We start from the raw sequence: 26,639 nt of genomic DNA on the forward strand, positions 1-26,639 counted from the left end.
AAGCCACAGGAACCCTGGGGGCAAGTGACCATGCAATATTGGAATTCAACATTATACAAACACAAGTAGTAGAACAAAGTTAAACTAGAATCTTGGACTTTAAGAGAGCTAATTTCAATAAACTTAGAGAGAGCTTGGGAAGAATTCCATGGATGACAATCCTCAAGGGAAAACAACTGAAGAAGCTTGGGAAATTTTGAAAAATGAGATTACAAAAGCTCAGTCTAGCACAATACCAATGAAGAAGAAAAATAACAGCTCCCAAAAGAAACCAGCATGGCTGCGTAAAGAACTCTCTGACAAATTGAAAGACAAAAAAGTTAAATATAAAAAGTGGAAAGAGAGGGACATAACTAAGGCAGAATATCAGCAAAAAGTCCAAGCCTGTAAAGATGAAGTAAGGAAAGCTAAAGCTCACAATGAAGAAAGGCTTGCCACAGAAGTAAAAAATAACAAAAAAGCTTCTTCCAACATGTTAAAAACAAGAAAAGGGTTAAGGAAACAATTGATCCATTGCTGGGAGAAAATGGCAAGAAGGTGACAAGCAACAGGGAGAAAGCAGAACTATTTAACTCATTTTTTGCATCTGTCTTTACACAATGGGATAAAACAGTCCAAACTTTCAAAAACAGCACCACAAAAATCAGATTAGGAACACAAATTGAAATAGGGAAGGAAATGGTAAGTGAGCACCTGTCTACCCTAGACAAGTTCAAATCACCAGGACCGTACAGATTACACCCCAGTGTTCTGAAGGAAATGGCAGATGAGATCTCAGAACCACTGGACTATATCTTTCAGAGATCCTGGAGCAGCGGAAAACTGCCAAAGGACTGGGAAAGAGCTGATGTAGTTCCCATCTTCAAAAAAGGGGGGAAAAATAGATCCAGGACACTATAGACCTATCAGCCTGACCTCAATACCAGGAAAGATAGATTCTGGAAAAGATAATCAAGCAACAAATTAGCGAACACCTAGAAGTTAACAAAGTAATAGCCAAAAGCCAACATGGGTTTGTCAAAAACAGATCATGCCAGACTAATCTTATTGCATTCTTTGACAAAGTGACAAAATTAGTGAACCAGAGGAATGCCGTCAATATAGTTTACTTGGACTTCAGTAAGGCATTTGATAAGGTAGACCATAACCTACTACTAGATAAAGTAGAAGGATGTGGGTTAGACAGCATCACCACCAGATGGATTCGTAACTGGCTGACCAACCGCACTCAATGTGTAGTCCTCAATGAAACTGCATCTACATGGAGGGAAGTATGCAGTAGAGTACCCCAAGGCTCTGTTTTAGGCCCAGTACTCTTCAACATCATCGATGATTTGGATGAGGGAATAAATGAGGAACTCATCAAATTTGCAGATGACACCAAGCTGGAAGGAATAGCCAACACTCCAGTAGACAGGCTTAAGATACAGAAGGATCTTGACAAACTTGAACATTCAGTGGTGAAAAGAGTAAGGTTCTACATTTAGGCAAGAAAAACAAAATGTACAGGTACAGTATAGGTAGTACCTTGTGCAATAGTAGTAATTGTGAGAGGGATCTTGGAGTCCTAGTGGACAACCATTTAAATATGAGCCAGCAGTGTGCAGCAGCTGCCAAAAAAGCCAACACATTTCTAGGCTGCATAAAGAGGGATAGAATCAAGATCACGTGAAGTGTTAATACCACTTTATAATGCCTTGGTAAGGCCACACTTGGAATACTGCATTCAGTTTTGGTCGCCACGATGTAGAAAAGGTGTGGAGACTCTAGAAAGAGTGCAGAGAAGAGCAACAAAGATGACTAGGTACTGGAGACTAAAACATATGAAGAATGGTTGCAGGAACTCTGTATGTCTAGTTTAATGAAAAGAAGGACTAGGGGAGATATGATAGCAGTGTTCTAATATCTCAGGGGTTGCCACAAAGAAGAGGGAGTCAAACTATTTTCCAAGGCACCTGAGGGTAGAACAAGAAGCAATGGGTGGAAACTAATCAAGGAGACAAGCAACTTAGAACTGAGGAGAAATTTCCTGATAGTTAGAACAATTAATCAGTGGAACAGCTTGCCTCCAGAAATTGTGAATGCCCCAACACTGGAAGTCTTTAAGAAGATATTGGATAGCCATTTATCTGAAAAGGTATAGGGTTTCCTGCCTAGGCAGGGTGTTGGACTAGAAGACCTCCAAGGTCCCTTCCAACTCTGCTATTGTATTATATTGTATTGTATTATAAGAGCAAGCACATACTATCGTAAAAAAATATATGTTCAAGGTTCTTTTCTAATTACAATATGAAGTTTTAGTGCAGCTTAAATTTTATCTGAATGATCAAAAATGGTAATTTCAAACAAAGCTACATTGTGCTGATAATCAGGAAAATAAAAGTGATGAACGCAAGGCCTATGTTTTAAAACACAGAGACAAATAGAGAGATGTGGAAATGAAACCACCTCTGGTGGTCTGTGTCCAGAACATAACCTGCTTCTCAGGATATGAAATTTGTATTTCAGGTAGAAGTATTCCAGTATGGGAAAAACAGATAATGGCACTGCAATCAACAACACCATAGGAAACAGAGAAAGGAAGGCAGTGGAAAGATTTGGGAAGGACAAGTGAGCTAACTGGATATATTATGTTTGACTTCAAGAGTGGAATTGTCAAAGAGTTAAGGAAACATTGATGTCACACCATCCCCGCCCTTGAATTCAAGTGTGGCATATCCAACCAGTCTATCTGCCCCTTCCTCCGATGTTCCCAGCAATGCTGGAATATTCTGCACTTGAATTGAAGGATAATGATACCATAAATTCTTTAAAAATATATTAATTATATAAATAACTCAATTAAGCTAAAACAGTTAATAGACAGAAAAGAATAAAGACACCAGGACGACTTTTGAGCATGCAGGTACACAGGTCAAGGGAAGAAAAAAGAGAGATCATCAAACTTATCATTCATGCTCTGAATGACCTTTGCAGGTGTGTGTGCGCGGGTGTTGGAATAGCTAGCTAGCTAAAGCTTATAGCAACCAAAATTTGGGAGGTTTTGATCTGGCTAAATTGCAACCTGAATTACAATTCTCTTCAAGCACAAAACAAAAATATTCTACTTTATTGAGATCTCTTATATGAAGAGACAAGATAGAAATAGTATTCCCAATTCAATTTTATTGCATTTCATATGATATTTTGATTTTCATATCTAATCTTAGTTTCACTGTTTGTTTTTATAATTTTCAAGAGCTCAGTTATTGTATAGTTTAAGTGTCAGGTAAAACACATGACATGCCTCTATATTTTAGTTGGCTACATTACCACAATACACTCTATATGGAGGTACCTATTCAGGTCATAGAATTTCAATTAGCTGGAAAGCAGTAGGCCAGTTAGTAGCTCACATTTGTTACTTATAAAGCCACACATAGTTCAATAAAAAGGTTATTGTAGGACCTTTTACATAACTGAAATAGATCCAACTGATTTATGTCTTGGAAAAATATGTGGGCAATTCAAATTAATTTCACAAGAAAAAAAATAGTAAAGTTCAAGAGAAGAAAAACAGTAGGATAGTTGACCAGAGAAATGCTTTGAAATTTACCAGAATCTGGCAGGGAACAATCAAGGTTAGGATTTAAAGAGATGGGTAAAAACAGTAAATGGTTAGATTTGTTTAGAAGAACAACACTGGACTGATACTAGGACTTCAGAGCTGAGCATTAAAGAAGTGCTTTGGAGCATGCCCTAGCACTTGTGTAGTAGTTGTCTATATGTCTTTAAATAAAATATGACTTCCTTTGATCATATGTGAACTATGGAAAACAGCTGCCATAATCCTAAGAAAAGACATGATGATGATGTTATCCATTCAGTCGTGTCCAACTCTTGGACTTGGACTTAATCTTCGTAAATGTCAACGTCCATAAGGCAGTGACCGTTGCATTGTGAAGGCCAGGGGCAGGACGTCACTGATTACAGCACGCCATTGATTCCGATTTAGGGCGGCTTGTTGGGCATCGGTTATCGAGAAATGGAATGGTTGAAGATCGTGAGCCACTTGGGATATCCATGTTTTCTTTGGGGCATTTCGTGCGATTTTCCACCCATCCGGTCGCAGCGAGTTAATCGATCGGTAAGGTAATCGGCTATTGTCCATACGGCAAACGTGTCCAAACCATCTAAGTCGTTGTCTTCTTAGGTAAAGTTCGATTGTAGTTTGGTTTTTACACAGCTGCAATACCGTTTCGTTTTTCCATCGGTCCCGTAGAGTTATGTGCAGAATGTTGCGCAGGCATCTTAGCTGGAATCGTTCTAATAGGTTCAGGTCGCTTTTAAGTAAAGTCCACGATTTCGAGCCGTACAGTAAGATTGTGCGGATGGAAGCATTAAATATCCTCATCTTGGTCGCAATCGTCACGTCATTTTGGCTCCACAGGCACTTCCTTAAAGAGGCGAATGCGGCTGTAGCATTGCCAATGCGGCTTTTGATGTCATTTGTAGCCACTACATGTTGGCTGTCGATGATCGACCCCAAATATTTAAACGTGTCTACTCTTTCGATAGGGTTGCCTTCGAGGTGCAGTTGAGCTGGTTGAGTGCCCGTGAAAATGAATTTGGTTTTTGCACCATTTATCACCAGGCCGAGCTTGTTAGCATTTGCTTGTAATGCATCCAGGGTATTTTGGGCGGTTTGGGCTGTTTCAGCAAAGAAGACGATGTCATCAGCATACACCAAGTCTGTGAGAGACAGCTGAGCCCCGATTTGAATGCCTGGTGTGTCTTTAAAAGTTTGTCTGAGGATCCAATCCATGGTTATATTGAAGAGCATTGGTGAAATAATACAGCCTTGTTTGACGCCGGTAGTTATTGAGAATGGTGGGGACACATTTCCCAGGTATTTTGTCCGGCTCATTCCACCTTCGTAAAAAGCTTTAAGCACGTTGAATGTAGCATAGGGGATTGATTCAGCTTTAAGGGCACACCACAACGATGAATGATCTATGCTATCGAAGGCGCATGAAAAATCCACAAATACTAAAAAAGTGTCCTTTTTGTAACGCAGGCGTGATTCGGCTAGTTGTCTCAGGGTAAATATTTGGTCTGTGCAACCTCTTCCTGGTCTGAAACCAGCTTGCTCTTCCCTGCAATTAGTTTCTCTGACTTTCAGTAGTCTGGATTGGATTATAGAGGTTAAGAGCTTGCCGGATGTTGATAGCAAACTTATTCCTCTATAGTTTTTGCAATCGGCTGGGTCTCCCTTTTTGTGGATTGGTACAATAATTGAGTCTTTGAAGTCTTGAGGCACGACTCTTTGGTCCCAGATGGCAGAGTATATACATTTCAATTGTTTTACTATCGGTTCTCCTCCCGCTTTCAAAGCTTCAGCAGGGATATTGTCTACCCCAGGTGCCTTCCGGTTCTTAAGTCTTTTAATTGCAGCACGGATTTCCTCCTCTGTCGGAGGGTGGTCGTTAATTGCGCTTGGTAATTGTAAGTCCGCATTCTCCATCAGACGTTGGTCTAGGCTGGTGGGGTGGGGGCGATTCAGTAATTGGCTAAAGTGTTCTTTCCACCTATCCAGTTTACCCATTCGTGATTTTATGGGGTTTCCGAGATGATCTTTGAGGTTTGAGCTCGTTGCTTTAAATTTCCATTGCAGCTTCGCAGGATGCTGTAGAGTAAGCGTGAGTCGTGGTTTTTGCTGACCAGTTCCATTTCTTGGGCTTTTGCGTTCCACCAGGCCTCCTTATCCGCCTTAAGCTGCCTTTTAATTTGCCAACTCTTGGGAAATTCTATGGGCCAGGTTTCTCCATATTTTCCGATCTTGCACTACTTCTTTTGAGTTGTTCTATGCTTTGGCTGGTATCAGCTTTGATGATGGGAAAAGACATAGCTGTTTTAAATATTTGCAAAGAGGTGCTATGTAATGTGCTTTGAAGCACCAATTTGCACTCAAACTGGAAGCAAAATACTGCCTAAACAGATAGGAGAAAATCATAAGAAAATGGAAAATCAGATGCAACATTATTATCAGGATGACAAGAGTAAGATTCACAGTGTTTCACAAAGAAAGAGAGAAAATTTACCCTATAGTTAGAAATATTGTCAAGGAAGAAAAAAGTTTGATGATTAGCTGAATATTCTGAATCTCGAAGGGAAAAAAAGACAAAAAATTCATGTCTGATTAAATAGTTGACAATGACAAATAAGCAATAATCTGTGGTAAAGACAATAAACAAGGAGAACGATCTGTGATGTTTGTTTTGGACTTGTGAGTTTCAGACAACTCTGAAATTTTCAAGCAAATTTATCAGAGAAGCACTTGAACGTAAGACACTGCCTGAGTGAGAGGTAGAATTGAATATATCAGCATTTATTTTCAAAAAAATGGTTACCCAGGAATAATCACTCTGGATGTGGGTACCTTTCAAATATTTCAGAAATATGATATTAATGCTGAAACAACAATAACATATATTCATAAATAAAATCAATACTTCATCAACTCAAAGAAAAAATCATCAACACAGATAAAGGAGTAACAGTAGATGACCAGATAAAACAGGCACCAATAGAAAAGAATTATTTTCAGTGGAATATTGAAAGAAGATTGATAACTGATAGGAATAAACTGCATCCAAATAGTTCCAGTAAGATGCCAAATTGGGATCTACCAAACAGCCTATTATGGGTATACCTCCTACAATGCTTAACTTGTTCTTTTTCCCAATGGATAGTTGGCCCACCATGTGCTTTTAGCCCTCTTCACCACTGGCATATGTCATCTGACAGATCACTTTTGTAATAAAATCCTTGCTAGAACAAAACTTGCCCACTTCTGTAATAGAACAAGAAGATAGTATTTGATGTGTTATCCTACAAAAATATAGACTTTAGTCTAGAGATATAGACAGTATCTCAATGGGTTGTTTTAAAAACAATTTTTAAAACAGTGGCAGGGGCTTCTTTAAGATAAGACAAGATAAGCAAATTTGATGAGTGGTGGCAGTGTTATAGAAATGTCAGAGATTGCCTCTATCAAAACAAAATATAGGGAGGGACCTTCATGGAAGCTATGTATGTTTACTGAAAAATAAATAAGCTAACTATATAGAAATTAATGAGATTATACTAAATCTTACACATTACAATATTAACATTATTTTCAAAATGCTTGAATTAATTTGTGTTCACAATTTTCAGTTTATTATATAAGAAAATATTGCAAGTATAATACAATAAATACATATTTTATATACGAAATACATAGCTTGAAATTTTAATTACAGAACTCGTTGATATATTCTTTAATTGCTGTCAGAATAGAATAGAATAATAACTTTATTGTCACTGAATGTACACTGATCGGCATAAATTAAAATGAAATTTCGTTGCATACAGTTCTCAAAAGTCTTTATTTCTGCAAAAGAATGCTTGAATTTCCTTTCCCACTCCTAAATTTTGGTCCTCTTTTAATATTCTACAACAAAGTATTTGTATTGTGGGGTGCAATACAAGGTTAGGGTAGAGTGAAACAAGTTAAATTTCAAGCAATTTCAAAAAACCTACTGAAATTTAAGTTTAAATATTTGTCACTGAAATCGGTCTGATTTAAAGTTCTGTGCCATTCAATATACAATTGCTCACTTCTTTTTAAGAGTTCCTTTTTCTTTTCTTTTTTACTTATAAAGATGTATAATTATGTTTTTATACAATATACCTCCTTATATAATGTAATCACACAATAACATTCTCTGTGTCCAATTTTAGTGAAGCTTAAAACATAATTTGTGTATGTCCAGTACTATACCTCATCAAATTCTTCAGTCATTTTCCTGATAATTTCTGCATTTTGCATGTTTCTAAACATTTCAATCCGCACAGTTCCTGAAATAAAGTAAATATAAACATATTTTATAATATTTAAATATATCTTTATTTTGAATACACACAAACGTGTTAAAGAACATAATGGCAAATAAGTAAACATATAGGATTTTCTTTATCTATTTATATTTAGCAGTTGATTATAAAATTTGATGTTATTGCTCTGTTTTTCTAGAACAGATTAATAGCTCCTGACCAAAGAGCAGATGGTAGCTGCGGCCAGGAAGCCTTTGTAAATCTTCTTTTGTGGGCCAATTGCTTAATAACAGTGCTCTTGAAAACTACCTGCAAACTTTATTTGATCCAGAATGTAGCAATGTGGATATGACAAGAATTGCTTAAGTAAAAACACTTTTGTTACTGAGTGCCCATCTTAATTACATAACTCTTGTGGCTAAAATGGATAAAAATAAAAACATGATAAAAAGTATAAAAATAAGACTAAAAGTACCATATTTTTCAGAGTATAAGACACACCTTTTTCTCTCAAAAAAGAGGCTGAAAATATACCAGACGAAATTAGAACAATGTTGGAAGGTAAAATAACGATGATTGAGCTAACAGAAGCACTTAAAAAACAAAATAACGGAAAGGCCCTGGGACCGGATGGATTACCAGTGGAATTCTACAAAACATTTGAAGAATCCTTGTCTCTCCCACTCTTAGAAGTTATGAATGAAGTGATGTCTGAGAGTAGAACACCTAAATCATGGTCAGAAGCATACATTGCATTGCTACCCAAAGAGGAGACTGATTTAACACAAACCAAGAACTATAGAGCAATTTCCTTATTAAATTCAGATTATAAGTTATTTGCATCTATTTTGGCAGAGAGACCTAAAAAATACTTAAATAGTTTTATCCACTCTGATCAAAATGGTTTTTTACCAAAGAGAAAAATTAAAGACAGTATGAGAATGATTTTGGATACTTTGGAGTATTATGAGGCCCATCCCGAAAAACAAATGGCTTTGATGTTTCTTAATGCACAGAAGGCTTTTGATAATGTGAATTGGCAATTTATGTTCTTACAATTGGAACAGATGAATTTTGGTAAGAAATTTATTCAAACTATACAAATGTTATATCATAAACAAAGAGCAAAGTCGGAGTCACTTAACAACCATATTACTAACTTAACAACTGCAGTGATTCACTTAGCAACTGTGCCAAGAAAGGGTGTAAAATGGGGCAAAACTCACTTAACTCTCTTGCAGAGCAGTAAAGATTTTGTAAATAAATGTAGAAAACAAACTAAAGCTTGGGAAAACCAAAAGTTGGGGTTAACCTTTTTTTGTCTATATCAGCAGGGAGGTAAAAGATGAAAAGTGATATGGTTTAACAGCTAACAGAAATAGGATAATCCAGGTAGGATTGAAATGGCTGATTAAAGGAGACAGTACTAAGTGTCAAAAATTCTGCAACAAATTATAAAAAAAAGTTTTGTGAACAAAATTTCTAATTTATGAAAAATTAATCATGCCAGATTAACCTCAATGTTTTTATGGAATGACCAATTTAGTTGACCATGAAAATGTAAGAGACATAACATATCCTGTTTTCAGTACAAGGGTTCGACAGTTTTCATGAAAGTTTAGTAGGCTGGATCATACTACCATTAGATGGACGCAGAGCTGCCTGAACAATTATACCACCAAATGACTGTCCATCAATGGCTCTTCAGCATCCAAGGGGAAACAAAGAATTCATAGTTCCATTTTAGGCAATATGCTGTTAAACATATTTTTACATAATCTGGGTGAGCGGTAATAAAATAGGATTATATAATTTGCAGGTGACACAGTGGTAGTGGAATAGCAGACACCTAAAAGAACAGATGACACAACCTTTAGGTACCAGGATAAGATGGTCATGGCATTGTTTAATTTGCAAATTGTAGAGATTTACAACTGGATATCAACAGCATGATTCACCCAGGAAACAAAAGTGTTTATCCCATAGACTCATGTAGATGTTAAAGAGGAAAGGAGAAAGCGCGAAACTCCTTAGCACCCTACCTAGTAGTAGAGGCTGAGGGCGGGACCTCTCCTACCTAATCATCTTTGACTGGAATCGACCCTGAGGGAAAGAGGTAAACCAGCTGAATACTGTGCCACCCACTCCAGTCCTCTGAGATGATCCAGAAGGATACCATAGTCAATGTCGACCTTGATGAAGTCAATGGCATTGAAAGTCACCAAAAGGGCAAGTTTAGCTTTGTCTAATATAGTGGGGGGCAGCGAAAGCTTTTTTAAAAGAAGGCAAATCACAGTCTCTTTAAGAGACAAAGGAATAACCCACTCACTCAAAGAATAATTAACACTACCAGAACCCACTAATATTCCTCAGGCTACTTTACTAGCCAGGAGGGACAGGGATCTAAAAAGCAGGTGGTTGCAGTCACAGTCCTAAGAACCTTCTCTCTTCCTCAGGGCCAACAGTTCAAACCAGAAAACCAGTAAGACTCTTCCCTAGGCATCTTCTCTGGATCTGTGACCAAGCTATTGTCCAACTGTGAATGAAACTGAGTGACATTATCTGACAGATGTTATGCAAATTCTTCTGCATGCCCCTGTAAGAGGATCTCCATGTTCCTTACCCAGAGGGCCTATGTCACCCAAAACAAGACTGTGGATGCATTAAGGAAGAAATACTGGTGTTTCATCACCTTTGCTGCCACAAGATAGGCCTTAAAAGCAGCTCTAACCTGCACTTGGTTGAGTTTGTTGAGCACCAATGGCACTCAAGAGGTCTCTTCTCCCATTTTATCTCCCTCTTCTGTAAACCACAGAGGGCGACATAATCAAGGGGAAATAATTTACACAGGTACAATCCAATCTTAAGGTTTCAGCTGCCCCACTATTCCAAGCGGCAACCAAAGCCTCAGATGGACCATACAGCAAACCAACCCAACTCCCTCTGAAGCGGCTCAGGTCCATCAGTTGCTGGAGGTGGACCAATCTAATGATCCGACTTCTATGCAATAGAAGGTGATACAAGAGGAATTCGTGGCAATCAAAGAGAGAACTGTCCATGACAAAAGAAACACCAAAAGCTCCCCAAGTTTCAGATCACATTGCCAATAATTCTAAAGGAATATTAAATCTGGAGGGTAAATACTATCTTGAATCGAGCTTGAATGACCTAAGATAGGACCATAAACTCCCAAGCCACCTCAGATCCCATTCAGAAGCAAGGCAGCCCCCCAGAACTGGAGGCCTGGAAAGCTCCACTGCCAATCCAGAAATGGTGTCAAGGAATTCAGACAGGGAGATTGCTATGCAACATGGAGTTTGGTATAAGAGCAACAATCTCTACTGATCACTGACCCTACAGCCCAACTTAAGAAACAGATCTCACAACTGGGGTCCTGCAGAGCAGGGCTCTGGAACGCCTTAACAATTTCCTTAATAACAAACAACATACCCTGACTCCTGCCCTGGAATCTGGTTGAAACTTAGCTGGACAGATTTTGGAAAGGGCAACCCCTGCTTTCAGAACTCAGCCAGGTCTTGGTAACACCTGCTAGGTCAGCCTTCATCCACAATCAAATCACAGATGAGGGGAGCCTAATTACAAACCAACCTGACATTTAGTAGGAGCAACCGGAGGCAAGGGTTGCATAAAAGTGGCAAGTAAGCTTTTAAAATAACATTTTATGTGATTTTTTAAAAAAAATATTCTATTTGCATTATGATTTCCCAACTCTTCCCTTCCCCAGGCCCATTTCTTTTTCAATTATTACAGATACAATCTCTACATAGTAAAAGTGAAGCTTGACATTTTTCTGCAAATTGGAATATACTGTATATTAGTTTTCTGCATTCAAAAAAGGAAAATAGTAACATGATAGGTAAAATTTTTTAGATATACTTTCTGTCAGTCTTTTACACATATCTTTGGCAGAAATAAGTTTCCAAATATTGCCTATAAAGTCTAGTCGTGACTGACTCTAGGGAGTGCTGCTTATTTCTGATTCTCAGCCAAAGTGTCTGAGAGACACTTTTATACATTCCAGTAGCTGAGTGTCTGAGAGACCCTTTCGTCATCATGTGGCCAGCCTTAAAATACAGATCACAGCAACCTTCCTGCTGAAGCAGTACCTATTTATCTACTTCATTTGAATGCTTTTGAACTGCTATTTGGCAAGAGCTGGGGCAAGTAATGGGAGCTCATCTTTTCGTAAGGCACTCAGGTCTCAAATGCGACTTTGCTGTTGGCTTTCCAGCCTACTAACTGAAAGCCCAGCATATTAATTGCTGAGGCATCAATAATCTTTTAATTCTTGCTTTTGGAATCTTCTCCCATTTTCCTAATTCAGAAATATTTTAGATTTTTTTGTACATAACTAACTTTGTGGCTCAATACACACGTAGGGTAAATGAGTAAATCATAGTTTATTTTAAGGTAGTATATTATAATTGAAATCATAGATACCACAAATTCACTGAATGCAATGGATACACAAATGGCAAAAGGAGTAGTAGAAGGAGTTGTTGTTTATTGGCTTGTTCCTGATTTATTTAAGAACCATACCAAAACCACTAGCTAAGCCAGAGAGGAGAATCCTCAATTCTCTTGTACAGATAAAAGTTACTGAATATACGATAACTAGGTTTTTTGGGGGTGTTTGTGTGTGTGCTTGTTATATATTCAAAAATTAGATTTATTTAGTTTCAATATTCTCCTATATATTAGATTGGAACTGGTAGATGAAACTTTCAAAGTTATTTTCTTGCACTTAGATTTGCATTTGGATAAAAGGTTATTCTCAACAAACTTGCTTGGAACATAGACTGAGATCTATATCTTTATAATTGTGACAAAAGGCTGTATTCTTTGCAACTTCATCTCCAGAGACAATATTAATTAATTAATATTAATATTATTTCTGAGTAAGTTTAATGAGCTGCTTGTGAGGCTAATTTACTTCAGTGAAATGACTTTTGTTGTATATTATATTAGGTAACATTATGACAGTTGTTAGATACTATAGGAAGCAAGACAGATCAGAAATAAGGGAAAGTGAAGCAAGGGACCACGAAACTAAAATTACATTCATTTGTTTCTAACAGAAAAGACTAAGGATCACATTTAAATGACAAAGCAGAAATGGCAAAGGCACTGTAAAGAGGTTAAGATGAATTTATGGGGAAATTTGTAAAAAAAAAAATCCAACAGATTTTCTATATCTGGTCTTATTTTGATCTTGCCATGTTTATACATACTTTGTTTAGAAAATTCTATCTCCAGAATTAACGGAAGAACTTTTGATAATTATCATTTCAAATGCTGAATATTAATTAACATATTTAGATTAATCCTAGTTCATTATTTAGAGTCAAATGCTACAACATATTTTAACAAAGATTATCTGCATTTCAAAGCTACAGCAGCACAGTGATCTTTTCTTACAGTTAAAAAGTGCCCTAATTTTAGTTCTAACAAATGTATCCTTCACATTAGGATAAATAATATGGTTCCAGAATAGAATGTGAAAGAATATGTTGGATGTTATATTAGAAATTACTAGTTCATAATTCCTGAAACAATAATAGTATGTTACTTTAAAAAAAAGTTTTTCCATTTTAGAAAGTAGGGATGAAATCACAGAAGTGTTTCTTTTCCTAATGTTCTTCAGATACTATAATTTTATTTATTTTATTGCACATATAACTTTTAGACATTTGAAGCAGTCATTTTTAAATCGTAAAAAGTTTACTAATTTACATTATACATATAAAGAATACATAGAACCAGAGTAGTTTTATAATACTTTTATGCCTTTTACCTCGGCATCCTGAACAGTGGATGAAGAAGTTGATTAAATCCAGCAGTGCTATATCCCTGTCTTGCTTATACAATTCAATCCAGTCATCTACCACAGACTGTCAATAAAAGAGAAAGAACAGTCAAATATTCGAGAGAATTCAATGCTCCATCATATTACATATACATTTTCCTCAGTGATTTCTACTATGTGTTAAATCTAAACCTGTGATTTATTAAATATATTACAGACAAACAGCCAAGAGTAAAACAGGAGTTTATTACCACAATTTCTGAAAAATCCTGTCTGAATAAGAAAATAAATGCCATAAAATAGTACCTTCAAACTCTTCTGTAGCAATGTGTTTCAAAAAGATGGCATAGTTAACTGAGGTGAACGGTTCTTTTAAAATCAGTGAACATAGTCCTTAATTTACAATCATTTGTTCAGCGATTATTTGAAATTACAGCGCTGAACAAAAGGACTTATGACCTATGCTTCAGGTTATGGCTGTTGCAGTTTATGCAGGTTATGGTCCCCTGCAGACATATGATCAAAATTTGGATGCTTGGAAACCTGCTCACACTTATGGCTTACACACTCCCCCATATGGCTGCCTCCCTCCCCCATCTGTGCCTACAGGTGAAACTCAAAAAATTAGAATATCGTCCAAACGATCATTTATTTCAGTAATGCAACTAAAAAGGTGAAACTAATATATGAGATAAGACTCATTACATGCAAAGCAAGATAGTTCAAGCTGTGATTTGTTATAATTGTAATGATTATGGCGTACAGCTCATGAAAACCCCAAACCCACCATCTCAGAAAATTAGAATATTACACACAATCAATAAAACAAGGATTGTACATAGAACAATATCGGACCTCTGAAAAGTATAAGCATGCATATGTTCTCAGTACTTGGTTTGGGCCCCTTTTGCAGCAATTACTGCCTCAATGTGGCATGGCATGGAAGCTATCAGCCTGTGGCACTGCTGAGGTGTTATGGAAGACCAGGATGCTTTAATAGCGGCCTTCAGCTCTTCTACATTGTTTGGTCTCATGTCTCTCATCTTTCTCTTGGCAAGATTCTCTATGGGGTTCAGGTCAGGCGAGTTTGCTGGCCAATCAAGCACAGTAGTCCCACAGTCATTGAACCAGGTTTTGGTGCTTGTAGCAGTTATGGGCAGCTGGAAAATGAAGTCAGCATCCCCATAAAGCTTGTCTGTGGAAGGAAGCATGAAGTGCTCCAAAATCTCCTGGTAGATGGCTGCGTTGACCCTGGTCTTAATGAAGCACAGTGGTCCAAAGTCCTGTTGCTCAGTGGTCCAAAGTCCTCTTTTCTGATGAGAGCAACTTTTGCATCTCATTTGGAAATCAAGGACCGTATGGAGGAAGAATGGAGAGGCCAATCAAGCACAATAATCCCACTGTCATTGAACCAGTTTTTGGTGCTTTTGGCTACTCCCGGTTCGGGCAAACTGGTAGTGGGTCACCGAACCAGTAGTGATGGCTGGCTGGCCATACCCCCAAATCGGCCCACTGACACTCGCCTTGCCTCCCGCCTTTGCCATGTGCATCCACAGAACTTCCTCCTCTTGCCTACACACAGGTAAGCATTTGCGCTAGCCTAGCCCCCCCCCCCAGCCAGCGTCTCCAAAAGCTGCCGGCGTTGCAGCCCCGCCCTGGAGCTCCAAGCGGCAGGCGGGGTGGCAGGTGAGCTTTCAGCACTTTTTCCACTGGCGAGAAAAAATGCTGAGGGGGATCCTCGCTCACCTTTCACCAGCCACCTGAAGCTCCAAGTGGCAGGGAGGAACGGGGACAGTGGCAACAAGTTCCAAGAGGTGGGTTGGCAAACAAGGTGCAAAGTGGCTCTCAAAGAGAACGAAGCAGGTGTGGTGCACCCAGAGCCACCACTACTTTGCAACAGTCGAGGATGGAAGAGTTGCCTCTTTGTTCTCCATCCCCTCTCTTTCCCTCGCTCGGCTGCTATCACCGGAGTACCACCAGGGCAAGTGCGGGGTGTGTGTGTGTAGGGGGGGGGCATGGACTGTTCAGCTCTGAGTTAGAAGCAGGGGGCCTACTGCAGCTGGGGGGAACACTGCTAAGTATCAGCGCCCGGGGATTCTCTGCCTGGTGGGTGCCATCACCTTTTCACCCCCAGGAACCTTCGCTGCCGGCTGGAGCCAGTACGGGCACCCACCCCGAGAAAGGGGGGGGGGAAGAGAGCTCTTCCGTCACTTGGCAGGCTTCTTGTGACTTAACGGACTGATGCTGCAGCATCAACCTGCCTCCTCTCTCCCCGCACAGACTCTCTGGAGGTCTCTCCCAAGACCGGCTTCTTTTCTTCCCTCCTGCAGTGTCAGTCTCTAGGGGGAGGGCATGGACCGTTTGGTGCTGAAGTAGAAGCAGCCACGGCGGCGGGGAAAGCAAAGCTTCTTTGCCAACCTCCCAGCTGGCAAAACATAAATTTTCACCAGTTCAGTGGGCATGGCTACATGGGGCTAGATATTAGTCCTTCCAGGTAGACCAGTGCTTGAGAGGCAATGTGAGGATTGAAGAATGTGTAGAGGTGTGTGACTATGAGGGAGGCATGGTGGGGCTGGAAAAGGAGAAGGGAAGGTGTGTGAGGAAGGTGTGCTAAGGGTGTACAGGGACAGTACGTGGGAGTGCACGAAAGCATGATGGAGGTGTGGTAAGATTTGGGGAGTGTGCAGGGGTGTGTTTGAGGGAGACATGGCAAACTTTATGGAGGGTGCATTGATGGCAGGAGAGGCAAGGTGTTTCTCGGGGAGAGGCACAAAAGGGGCATGACAAGGGTCAGTGAGATTATGTGGCAAAACTAAGAGTGGGTATACAGGGCTAACTAAATAGGCGAGGAGACAAGGAAAAACTTAGGGAGGGTAGGTGGTGGTGCACAAGTGGCTGGCATGACTTGAATGCAGAGAGGCTGGGCAGGGTGCACAGGTGGGGGAAACTTACACCAGAGATTTGTACGCTTCCTTGCCACCTTTCCCATTAACTTTCTGGGGAAGCCAGCAGGCTTCACAAATGGCATTCATGTGATGGGCACTGGATCCAACTAAGTGCAAACAAGTTGCCAAGAAACCAGCTTACAATCACATAATCACAGGATGGCCAACATCCAAAGGACCACCATTCATTCAGTACCATCTTAATTTCAAAAAAATCATGTTTTCATATGTTTTATAGTTTTAATATGTCATTTTAACTTTTGATTGAGCTGCCCAGAGTTGATTAGAAGATGGGGGAGCGGGGCTATATACATGTTTTAAATAATTAAGTAAATAAGTTACTGCATGAGCAGTACTGTGTCAAGGACTACCTCCATTATGGCGAACCTATGGCATGTGTGCCCGAAGTGGCACATGGAGCTATGTCGCCAGGCATCTGTGACATCGCCTGTTCCTCTTTTGGGCTTTTGGCACACATGCGAATGCGACGATTAGCTAGCCTTTGTGCATATGGCAGTGCTGGAAACCAGAACAGCTGGTGTTCTGTTTTCTGGCGTGAGCATGCGCGCCGGCCAGCTGATCGTCATGTGCGCATGCATGGCAGTAACCGGAAGACTTGCTGGCCGGCATGCATATGCGTGACGCAAACTAAACGTTCATTTTCTAGCGCATGCATGCCCCCTGGGCAGTTCCTCTTCCTAGTCACGTCCCAGATGAGCTATCTTTTCAGTTCTCAGTGCCGCGTTCGTGCACGCACACACACTCCCTTTTCAGCACTCAATGCCTAAAAGGTTCGCCATCACTGGACTACCCTATAAAACAGCATTCTAGTATTGTCTAATATTGGTCAAGATTTTTGCAACTTTAAACATGTTTAATTATATAATTCCTTAATACATATTGAATTTTCAAGTATTTCTACTCTCACCGTTTATCATTTCCTGATCAACTTACTAAACATCTTTGCCTCACAGAAAATAGGCCAATTTTACTGATGTTTTGGGAACAGAAGCAGTCACATTGCCTCATTGTCAGTATAACTCTACAATCAACTTGAAGCCAGGAGTTCAAATCCAGTAACTATCCATATCTACTTGGAAATTTGGTACTTTATAGGAATTTATGATGATAATTTTAGGAAAGGATTTATTTGCCCTTCTAAATCCCCAGCCTTTGCACCCATATTGTTCATTACTAGAGGATAATTCTTTGAGGAATGTGTATGGTTATAGGTTCATATAATATGACCATTAAAGATCACTCTCCATTGCTTTGCTTTTCAGATCTGCTGGCTGGCTTCAGGAGACATTCATTTTCAAAATTGGAGTTGCTTACAATTAAATCATTCATATTTAATTCATATATGGAAATTTTTAATACAAAGTAATACCGTTTTGCTTAATTGTGGGAAGATTCTTTTCAAATTCAAATATGAAGTATTTTCTGATATGTGTAAATATTTGTGTACATACTGATCTTTTTCAGAAGGCCCGTGTCAGCACAAGACTCTTTTCAAATACGTGTTACAGTAACTCTGTAAACATAGAATTTTTGCTAAATTGGAAAAGTGAGATTATTTTGTCTAGCATTTTTGAGCTTCACAAATTCTTATAAAAAGTTCATTCCTAATTTTCATCCCTACTGAAGTGTCCTTGTACAGGGCACAAGGGTTTTTGTCTCAAAGAAAGAACGCATGTTCAAATGGTTTAACGAAGAGCAAGCAGTTTCAGAAAGTGAAAGTCCTTTTCTATTCACAATTGTTGCTTAAACATCGAGATCACTCCCATCCTTTTGTGATGCAAGCAGATGCCTCAGATTTTGCATTAGGAACTCTTCTACTTGCAGCAAGATATCTCCTGCTGTGTGTATTGTATTCCTAATTGCTTCTCCCAGCTGAACAGAACTAAGATAATAAAGAGTTGCTTGCAATAAAAATTGTGTTCTTGATGTGGCAGCACAGATTACAAGAATTTGGAAATTTTGCAAAAGGAATACTCTTTGCAAAATACCTCATCAGATCAGGTTGGCACAATTGGTTTTCCATTTCAGTTTTTAGATCACTTATATGCATGCCTCACCAAATAAATGACCAGGTGCACTATAATATAAACTGAACATCAATTTCAATACTTGTCCCTCCCTATATAATCCTGCAGCCAAGCAATTGTACCCTCCCCAGAATTACATTCTTCAAAAGGTTGTAGATCTGTTATATTGAATTAGAGTGCAAGACCAGGAAGCATATGTCAAGGCTTAGATGGATGACCTTGAGAGAGATCACTGAGTCTTCACCTTTCTATATAAATGATGGGTAGTAGTTCCATAATGAACATTTACCAGTATCTATTCCCTTTTCTTTAAGGGGAGAGGTATTGTATCTATGTCATAAAGGATGTTTCATGTTGTCATGTATGTTGTCAGTCAAACATAGTTCAGGGATAACTGGATGATTTGTTCCTCCAATTGTACCATGGAATTTCATTTCGCTAGATTTTATCACCCTTGTTTCCCATTTTCAGGGATTTACATCCATTTTGTGGTGGAGGATTTATTATACTAAATGGTTCATTTCATTCCATATAGGCCTTTCTTTACCTCAGGTAACTGCAACTTTATTTTAGACCATGCTTTCAGTTGAAAGAACTGTTACAGAAAGTGAATTAATTATGATACGCAGGGGAATTAATTGTGTAATAGATAAAAACTACAACTCAATCATAGCTATTGAGTAGTCCACATTTTCTTGGAATCAGAAAATAACATACTTTTGAAAACATAAAAAGTTCAGTTGCATGACTGCAGACATAGTGATAAAATCCTCTTTGTCACCATAACATCCCAAAGTAGGATTGCAAATAGGCTCACTTGATTGACTATATTCAGTCAGACCTGTTTGCTATCACATTTGTTTCATTCATCATCACACTCATTTCATAACCCAAGCTTTTGGTAAAATAGAAGTGCTGGTTAGATTCTGCTAAAATAAAAAATAATACTAAGAAGCATTTCTGTCAACTACCAAGCCTATTTTTCCATGCAGTAACAAAACATATTCAAAGAAATCACCATCAAGATGACAAGGAAAAAAATTCAAAAGAATGAAAGCCATTTCAATCCTTTAGTCTTCCAGCAGATCACTTTGCCTAGGATAACACACAAATGTGTGTGTGTGTGTCCGTGCGTGCGTATGTATGCCTGCAAACACACATATAGATGCTGAGGTTTATCATGCCATTCGAATTTTCATCTGACATTTATAATTTGTCATTTGTTGGATTTCTGTGGCATCCCACCAAGAAATCTTTTACATACAACTTAGCATTAAAGTGGTCAGACATAAAATACACAAGTTCCCCAAAGCAACAATGATTTTTACCTGCATAGCACTTTTGCCCATCTTCACAACATCAAACAAAGTAACAGGATCCCCTTCTCCATTCTGCTGAGGATGGCCATTAGCTCTTCCTCGACCTGTTCCTCTAATTCCAGTTTCAGAGCGAAACTTCTCTCCTGGAGTCTTTCGAGGCTTCTTATTGGCAGACTAGGAGATAGAAGATCAGGAGAGACAGCCTTGGGACTCTTACATCATACTTAATATATTATGCTTTTACAAATGCTAATTTGAAAGAACAGTAAAAAGTTCTCAACATATAAGTCAACAGATTTCAATACAATTTTTACAGTAACATTATTCTTATCTAAAGGGCAGAAGACTTCAATAACTTTTCAATGTACTTTATATTTTATATCCTAAAATATAAAAAATAGTTTTTAAAAAGAAATCCAAAGCATTGAACAAAATGGTGTAATCCAAAATTTAACAGAGGCACTGAACTAATAATGCAGAGGGATAACATTTTTGTGTAAAGGGGGGGATTACAGTTTACAAGATTTACTTAGCATTTAGTTAAAAGGCTCTAATGTTAGCTCACTCACACACAGACACTGCAACTCCAACATTCTTTGTGGGGGAAAAAACCTCATAGTCATGCCTAGTCCAAATCAGCAGGTAGGTAAAATTAGTTCTAAGCTCTGTAAATCAACTGCTGACTCATATCCAGAACAACAAATCACACTAACAAATGGATAGCAAATAGGTAACTACAAAGGTAAAACTGTGTATGGGATTCTTTAAAAAAATGAAATAATTTTATCTATCAGCTTCTCCTTGTTCTCAAAATCAAAAATGTTGATTTAGCTTAGGATCAGTCCAACCTGGCAGGTTAGGTTAGAGATGTGTAATATTCTGATGCCAAGTGGGAAATTTCCAGGAAAAATAGCGGGATTGAGACAATGTTAGTTTAGGATTCACCTTGCTTGCAAATAACCCAAACAGGCCTAAATATACACGGATGTGATACTGTTACTGTGAATATTAAGTGATGGTTTATGTAATAAACATACCTTTCATTGTAATGTGTTACTTTACTTGGTAAATGATGACTTTAATAGAGATTGAGAGGAAACAAAGCAGAAAGTATTGGGAAAATTGAGAAATTAAAGATACTGAGAGAAGTTTGAAAGATCTAACTCATCTGCACTCAGTGTGAGCCATTGAGAGCATGGTATCCCCAAACGGTGACCAATTCAGAGGTGGATTGCATGAGAATTGCAAAAGCAGCTAGAGAAAGTCAGGAAAATGGGTCATAACCATCACTAAACATTCAAGTGGCAATGGAAAGTACACAGGAACAAAGGAATTGGTGCTGAATTTCAGGACTTTGGCCAGTTGTGGCTGAAGTTTATGAAGAGAAGGCAGGAATTTGTTGACTGTGACAAAGCAGAGAGCATGATATGCTGCTTGAGAAACACCTACTACTGCTTACTTCTTGTTATACCAGAAGTCATTATTAAGAAACTGGAGAAACAGATGAGTCAAAGATGATTGTATTAAATTGAGAGCCAGTTTGCTCTAGTGGTTAAGGCACTAGGCTAGAAAGTGGGAGACTAAGTTCAAGTCCTGCTTTAGCCATGAAAGCCAGCTGGTTGACTTTGGGCAGTTCTCCTCTTCCAGGCCACCTCATACTTGTTGCTGTGGGGAACAAAGGCAGCAGCTTCCAGATACTTTTCAAAGGTACCCCATGTACAGCACACTGCAGTAACCCAAATGAGAGATAACCAAGACATGGCGACTGAGAGAATTCCCAAACCAGGAAAGGGTACAACTTGTGCACAAAGTTCACCGAAGCCCTTCCTAGGCATTGCTGCCACCTGCTCCTACAAGTAGGAATCATGAGTCCAGGAGAAGTCCCAAATCACACATCTGATTCACCTGGGGTTGTGCAAACCCATCTAAGACCAAAGATGGCAATCACCAAGATATAGAAATTTGAGTAATTTTCTACAGTAACTGCCATGCTCTGGAGCACACTACCTCAAAAGTTATATTTGAGGTAGTGTACTACAGAGCATGGCAGCCCTCTCTTTCTATACGTTTCACAAGACAATATAAACAATATCATTTTACAATTTCTTCTGTCCTGCCTGTATTTGTTCATGTTGTATATATCAAACTTATCGTTTTATTTTTTAATGTTATGTATTGTTCATGCTTTGCTCTCCAACCAATCTTAATTAAGAAGATTTACAAATACTATAAACAAATGAATAAACTGTCTAGTAAAATCAATAATATTAACATGTATATATGATTGGTCCGGAGTCAGCTATTTAATCACTGCAATTACTGTACATGTCTCACATTTCCTGCACCTGTAGCAGCAGCAAAAAATACAACACATATAAAATAACACTTGTAATTTGTAGTTGCAATGTAACATTAAAATTTCAGAAATACATCATAAGACAGCAGAGATATAACTTATTTAATTAAATACTAGTAATAGGTTTTACTAAAAACCTATTTACCTGCATATAAATGAAAAATGGGAATAGCTATTGAGTAGCTTCCTCTTATGCATGCTCTGTATAACCAGGCATGGACTTCATTCTGAATCAATTAAGTTTTTGAACGTTCTTCAAAAGCAACTTCATGTATTAAATGCAACTAAAGTATTTTCCTGTTACTATACTATATCACTGCTGACTATGATGTCCCTGATTCAGGGTTGAATAAAGGAATATTCTGACCTGCATTAAGTTAAAGATTGTGAGCATCATAAGCACAGTTAATATACAAATATTGCAAAATACTGTGATCATGCCTCCAAAGTATCCAATGAATAGCCAGCAAGTTCCATCAGAAACCTACAGCCAAATTAGTGCTAGACAAGAGGGCAAAGATCAGAGTTCTGATCCTATCAAGTAATTTCCACACCAGGTATTCCTGTTAAGCAGTCATAATTCAAGGCACATAATACTAACCAATCACATATGTTCACAGAAATAAGGCAGTCTCAAGAAGACTAGCCAAAAGGCTGAAGTAATTACTGTAAAGTATTATTGTTTCATGCAACCATTCTCATTCTGTTTGCTGGAGTGCTCTGCTTTAAGGTTCTGTATGCCCCAATGTTCAAAAGCAAAATACTGTTTCAATGTCTCCAATGAAAGCCTTAATGAAAATAAGCTGATTACACAAAAGACCATCCATCAACACTAACAGACAAACCACCAGAATATAAACTGACAGCAAACTGCACTCCTTACTGGCACTCATGATGTTACTTAGTTTGGGTAATGAAACATCTGCAAGAAAATGAGCAAGCTGAGAGCACCAAGGACCCCTAATGTCAACCCTGAGTTACAAATATTCTCCTTTATTAGTACTACTAGAAGCATATTACACAGGATGATGAGTTTTGCCTTTGTTGGTACACAGTTATCTTGCAGGATCATATTCTCCAATTAGAATTAACCCTAATTAAGTTAACCTAGGAAAAAATGCTGCACTTCAATGGTTTATTTAACTGATTCCCACTATGGAATAGCACAGCCTACCAATGACATGCTAAATCTTCTCTACATGTTATTTGCCAAAGACTGCAAAACCATGGATTTTATCAATCATCTCACATAATACGCTACTGATAAACTTCTTTTATGTAGTTGGGTCACAAATGATGCGTTGGACTATGGAAATCTGATGTAACAGACTTCTAAACATGGAGAGAGATATAATTTATGAAAACCAGATTAAAAAAACTAGAGCACTGCAAGAGACAGAAGGAACGTTGGACTTACTTGTGCTGTGAGAGAGTCCAAGCATGGGTTAACCTCTGTCTATCTGCCCAGAGACTGAGTTGTAAAAGCTTTGGCAACACCTCCTCTGCTCTACTGAGTCCAGTTGTCAAAGAGGGTGTGGTCTACCTGAAGACGTGGTGCTTGTGATGTAGTCCAACCACTCCAGGACACTGGACCCAAAAAGACCCCTGGGCAGAGTTGGAGTCTCCCGCAGTGAACCGTTCAAATAAGACCAACGTTCCTTCTCCTGTGCACTGCTTGGAGAGTCCAAGCATGGGACATACCCAAGCTTAATGTCACCAGTGCAGGCAACAGTCGATCCAGGGTCTCTAGACTAGAGTGAATCCACTGCAAGGACTCATCTCCCGAACGACACCTTGGCAGAAGCCAATTTGTGCAATTTGTAATTCCTGACAAAGGGCGATGGAGATGCCCAAGTCGCCGCCCTGCAAATCTCATCAATAGATGCTTGTGTTGCCCAGGCAGCCATGATGGCAGCATTTCTGGTGGAATGTGCTGTTATTCGGCCTGGGACCGGTCTGGCCTGCTCATAGGCTATTGCAATGCATGCCTTCAACAAGCGGCCTATTGTTGATGGAGTCATTTTTCTTCCCATAGATGCCGGCTAGAAGGAAATGAACAGGGACTCTGTCCGTCGGAATGAGGCAGTCTGTTTTATATATCTGCCTAGTGCTCTTCTGACATCCAAAGTATGCCAACATATTTCAAGGGGATGGCTAGGTCCCGGGCAAAAGTTAGGCAAGATGATCTCCTGGGCCCTGTTGAACCAGGAGTTCACCTTGGGGATGAAATAAGTGTCCAACCACAGAATAACTCTGTCTGCGTCAATAATGCATAAGTCCTCCCTTACTGATAGTGCTGCCAACTCTGAAATTCTCCTGGCCAATGTGATGGCTATAAGAAAGGCAGTCTTAAAGGTCAGATGCCAGAGGCTAATAGTTCTCAATGGCTCTAACAGTGGAGAAGTGAGTGCTTGTAGGACAATGGAAAGATCCTAGGTGGGATACCGATGGACTACAGGATGTCTCCGTTAGTAGCCCCTTTCAGGAAACTATGTACCCTGGGTGCTGATTAAGTGATTGATGGTCGTCACGTGCTAGTATCATGGACAAAGCAGCTACTTGCCTTTGGAAGGTGTTAGGAGACAACCCTCTGATGAGACTGTCCTGCAGGAAGTCCATGATCTGTAGAATTGATGCCCCAATGTCCTTCTTAGAACATCACTTACTGAAGCCAACCAAGTAGAATTGTAGATCCTAATGGTTGAGGGCCATCTGGAAGCCTGGATAGTTTGGATCACCTTGCTGTAGAAGCTGCCCTTCCTCTGGATGTCCCTCTCAAGTGCCAGACAGTCAACTGGAGCCACTGAGGCTCCGGATGGAGGAAGACCCTTGGCTGAGAGACCTTGTCCTGGAGAATTCTCCAGGGTCTGGCTACGGAGAGACTGATAAGATCGACATACCAGGTCCGCCTGGACCAATGGGGAGCGACTAGAAGAACCTCTGCCGCTTCTGCCAAAATCTTCCCGATTACCCTGGGGATGAGAGGGAGTGGCGGGAAAGCATACAAGAGACCCCGAAGCAAAGGGCAACAGAGGGCATTGACGCCCTCTGCTACCGGTCTCTGGAACCTGCAGAAAAACCTGGGAAGATGGGTGTTCTCCTGTTGCTGGAATAGATCCAAGTGTAGGCACCATTCCAAGTGACCATTGGTTGTCCTGCTCAGCCAATCTGCATGTATGTCTGAAGATGTGCTCTGCTCTCACTGATCAGATGTGCTGTACCACCCAGAGACCCAGGGCCTCTGCCTCTTCCATGAGGGACTTGGACCGAGTGCCCCCTTGGCGATTGACATGAGCTTTGGGTGCCACATTGTCCGTCAATAGGAGAACGCAGCAATCCTGTATGTCCATCTGGAAATGGTGAAGGACCAGCCATGCTGCTCTCAGGTCCAACCAATTGATGTTCTGTATTAATTCCTCTGGGGACCATTTTCCCTGAGTTACTTGAGCCTGAAGGTGGGCGCCCCAGCCGGATAAGCTGGCATCTGATGTAATGGTCAAACGGCTGGATTCCTTGAACAGGCAGCCCTTTGTCATGGCTGGAGACTGCCACCAGCAGAGGGAACGAAGGACTTTCGGTGGAACATAAATCTTCATGCTGGAACTGCTGGCACCGGCTCTCTGGTGCAGTAGGAAGAACCACTGGAGGGTTCTTGCGTGTAGATGTACCCAAGGTACTACTGCTATGCAGAAAATCATCTTTCCCAAAAGTTGGGAAAGAAGAACAACCATCACTATTTGTGATCACCGAACCTGGTTCACCAGGGCCCTGATGCTGTCTAGACATTCATGGGAGAGGAAGACTTTGCAGGTTTACAGAGAATCCATGGTCCTGGAATGTTTGTATTGTAAGATGGAGATCGAGTCTTGCCTGTGTGAAGGATAATGACTGGTAACATGGGCTGGAGTCTCACAGGTGTTGACTTGAGGTGTGCTGCAACTGCAGTTAACAATTTGGTGAAGGTCCTGGGTGCCGATGATAGGCTGAATGGCAGGGTAATGGTATGAATGGTATTGGTAAAGGTATCCTGCGTAATAGAACCTCAGGAATCTTCTGTGGGATGGCTGAATTGCTACATGAAGGTAAGCTTCCTTTAGATCTATTGATGTTAAGAGGTCGCCCTCTCCTGAAGGGATTGCATTTTGAAGCGTTTGTACGCCAAGTGGACATTGAGCTTCTTCAGATCTAAGATAGCTTGCCATCCCCCCCAAAAAAAGTTCTTTGGCACTAGAAATAGGATTGAGTAAAAGGACCTGCTCTATGGCTCTGATCTCTAACAGATGCTGA

General features: G+C 39.6%; 1 protein-coding gene across 3 annotated transcripts in view; it reads right to left on the reverse strand.

Annotated features, from left to right (window-relative positions):
- STAG1 (STAG1 cohesin complex component) overlaps window positions 1-26,639 on the reverse strand; it is a 193,925-nt gene that overhangs the window by 56,035 nt on the left and 111,251 nt on the right. For 2 of the 3 annotated variants that reach the window (XM_087725598.1, XM_087725597.1), the window contains exons 4-6: window positions 20,006-20,170; window positions 13,673-13,769; window positions 7,805-7,881 (exon numbers count right to left, since the gene is read on the reverse strand). In XM_087725598.1, the coding sequence (XP_087581724.1) occupies window positions 7,805-7,881; window positions 13,673-13,769; window positions 20,006-20,170 (339 nt within the window). Of the gene's footprint in view, window positions 1-6,708; window positions 6,835-7,804; window positions 7,882-13,672; window positions 13,770-20,005; window positions 20,171-26,639 lie in introns of those variants that run through there. The other variant, XM_087725599.1, reaches the window with a different exon arrangement.

This window comes from Thamnophis sirtalis, unplaced genomic scaffold (genome assembly GCF_051295495.1).
Source record: "Thamnophis sirtalis isolate CommonGarterSnake01/CBP01778 unplaced genomic scaffold, rThaSir2_p1.2 scaffold_11, whole genome shotgun sequence".
Lineage (NCBI taxonomy): Eukaryota > Metazoa > Chordata > Lepidosauria > Squamata > Natricidae > Thamnophis > Thamnophis sirtalis.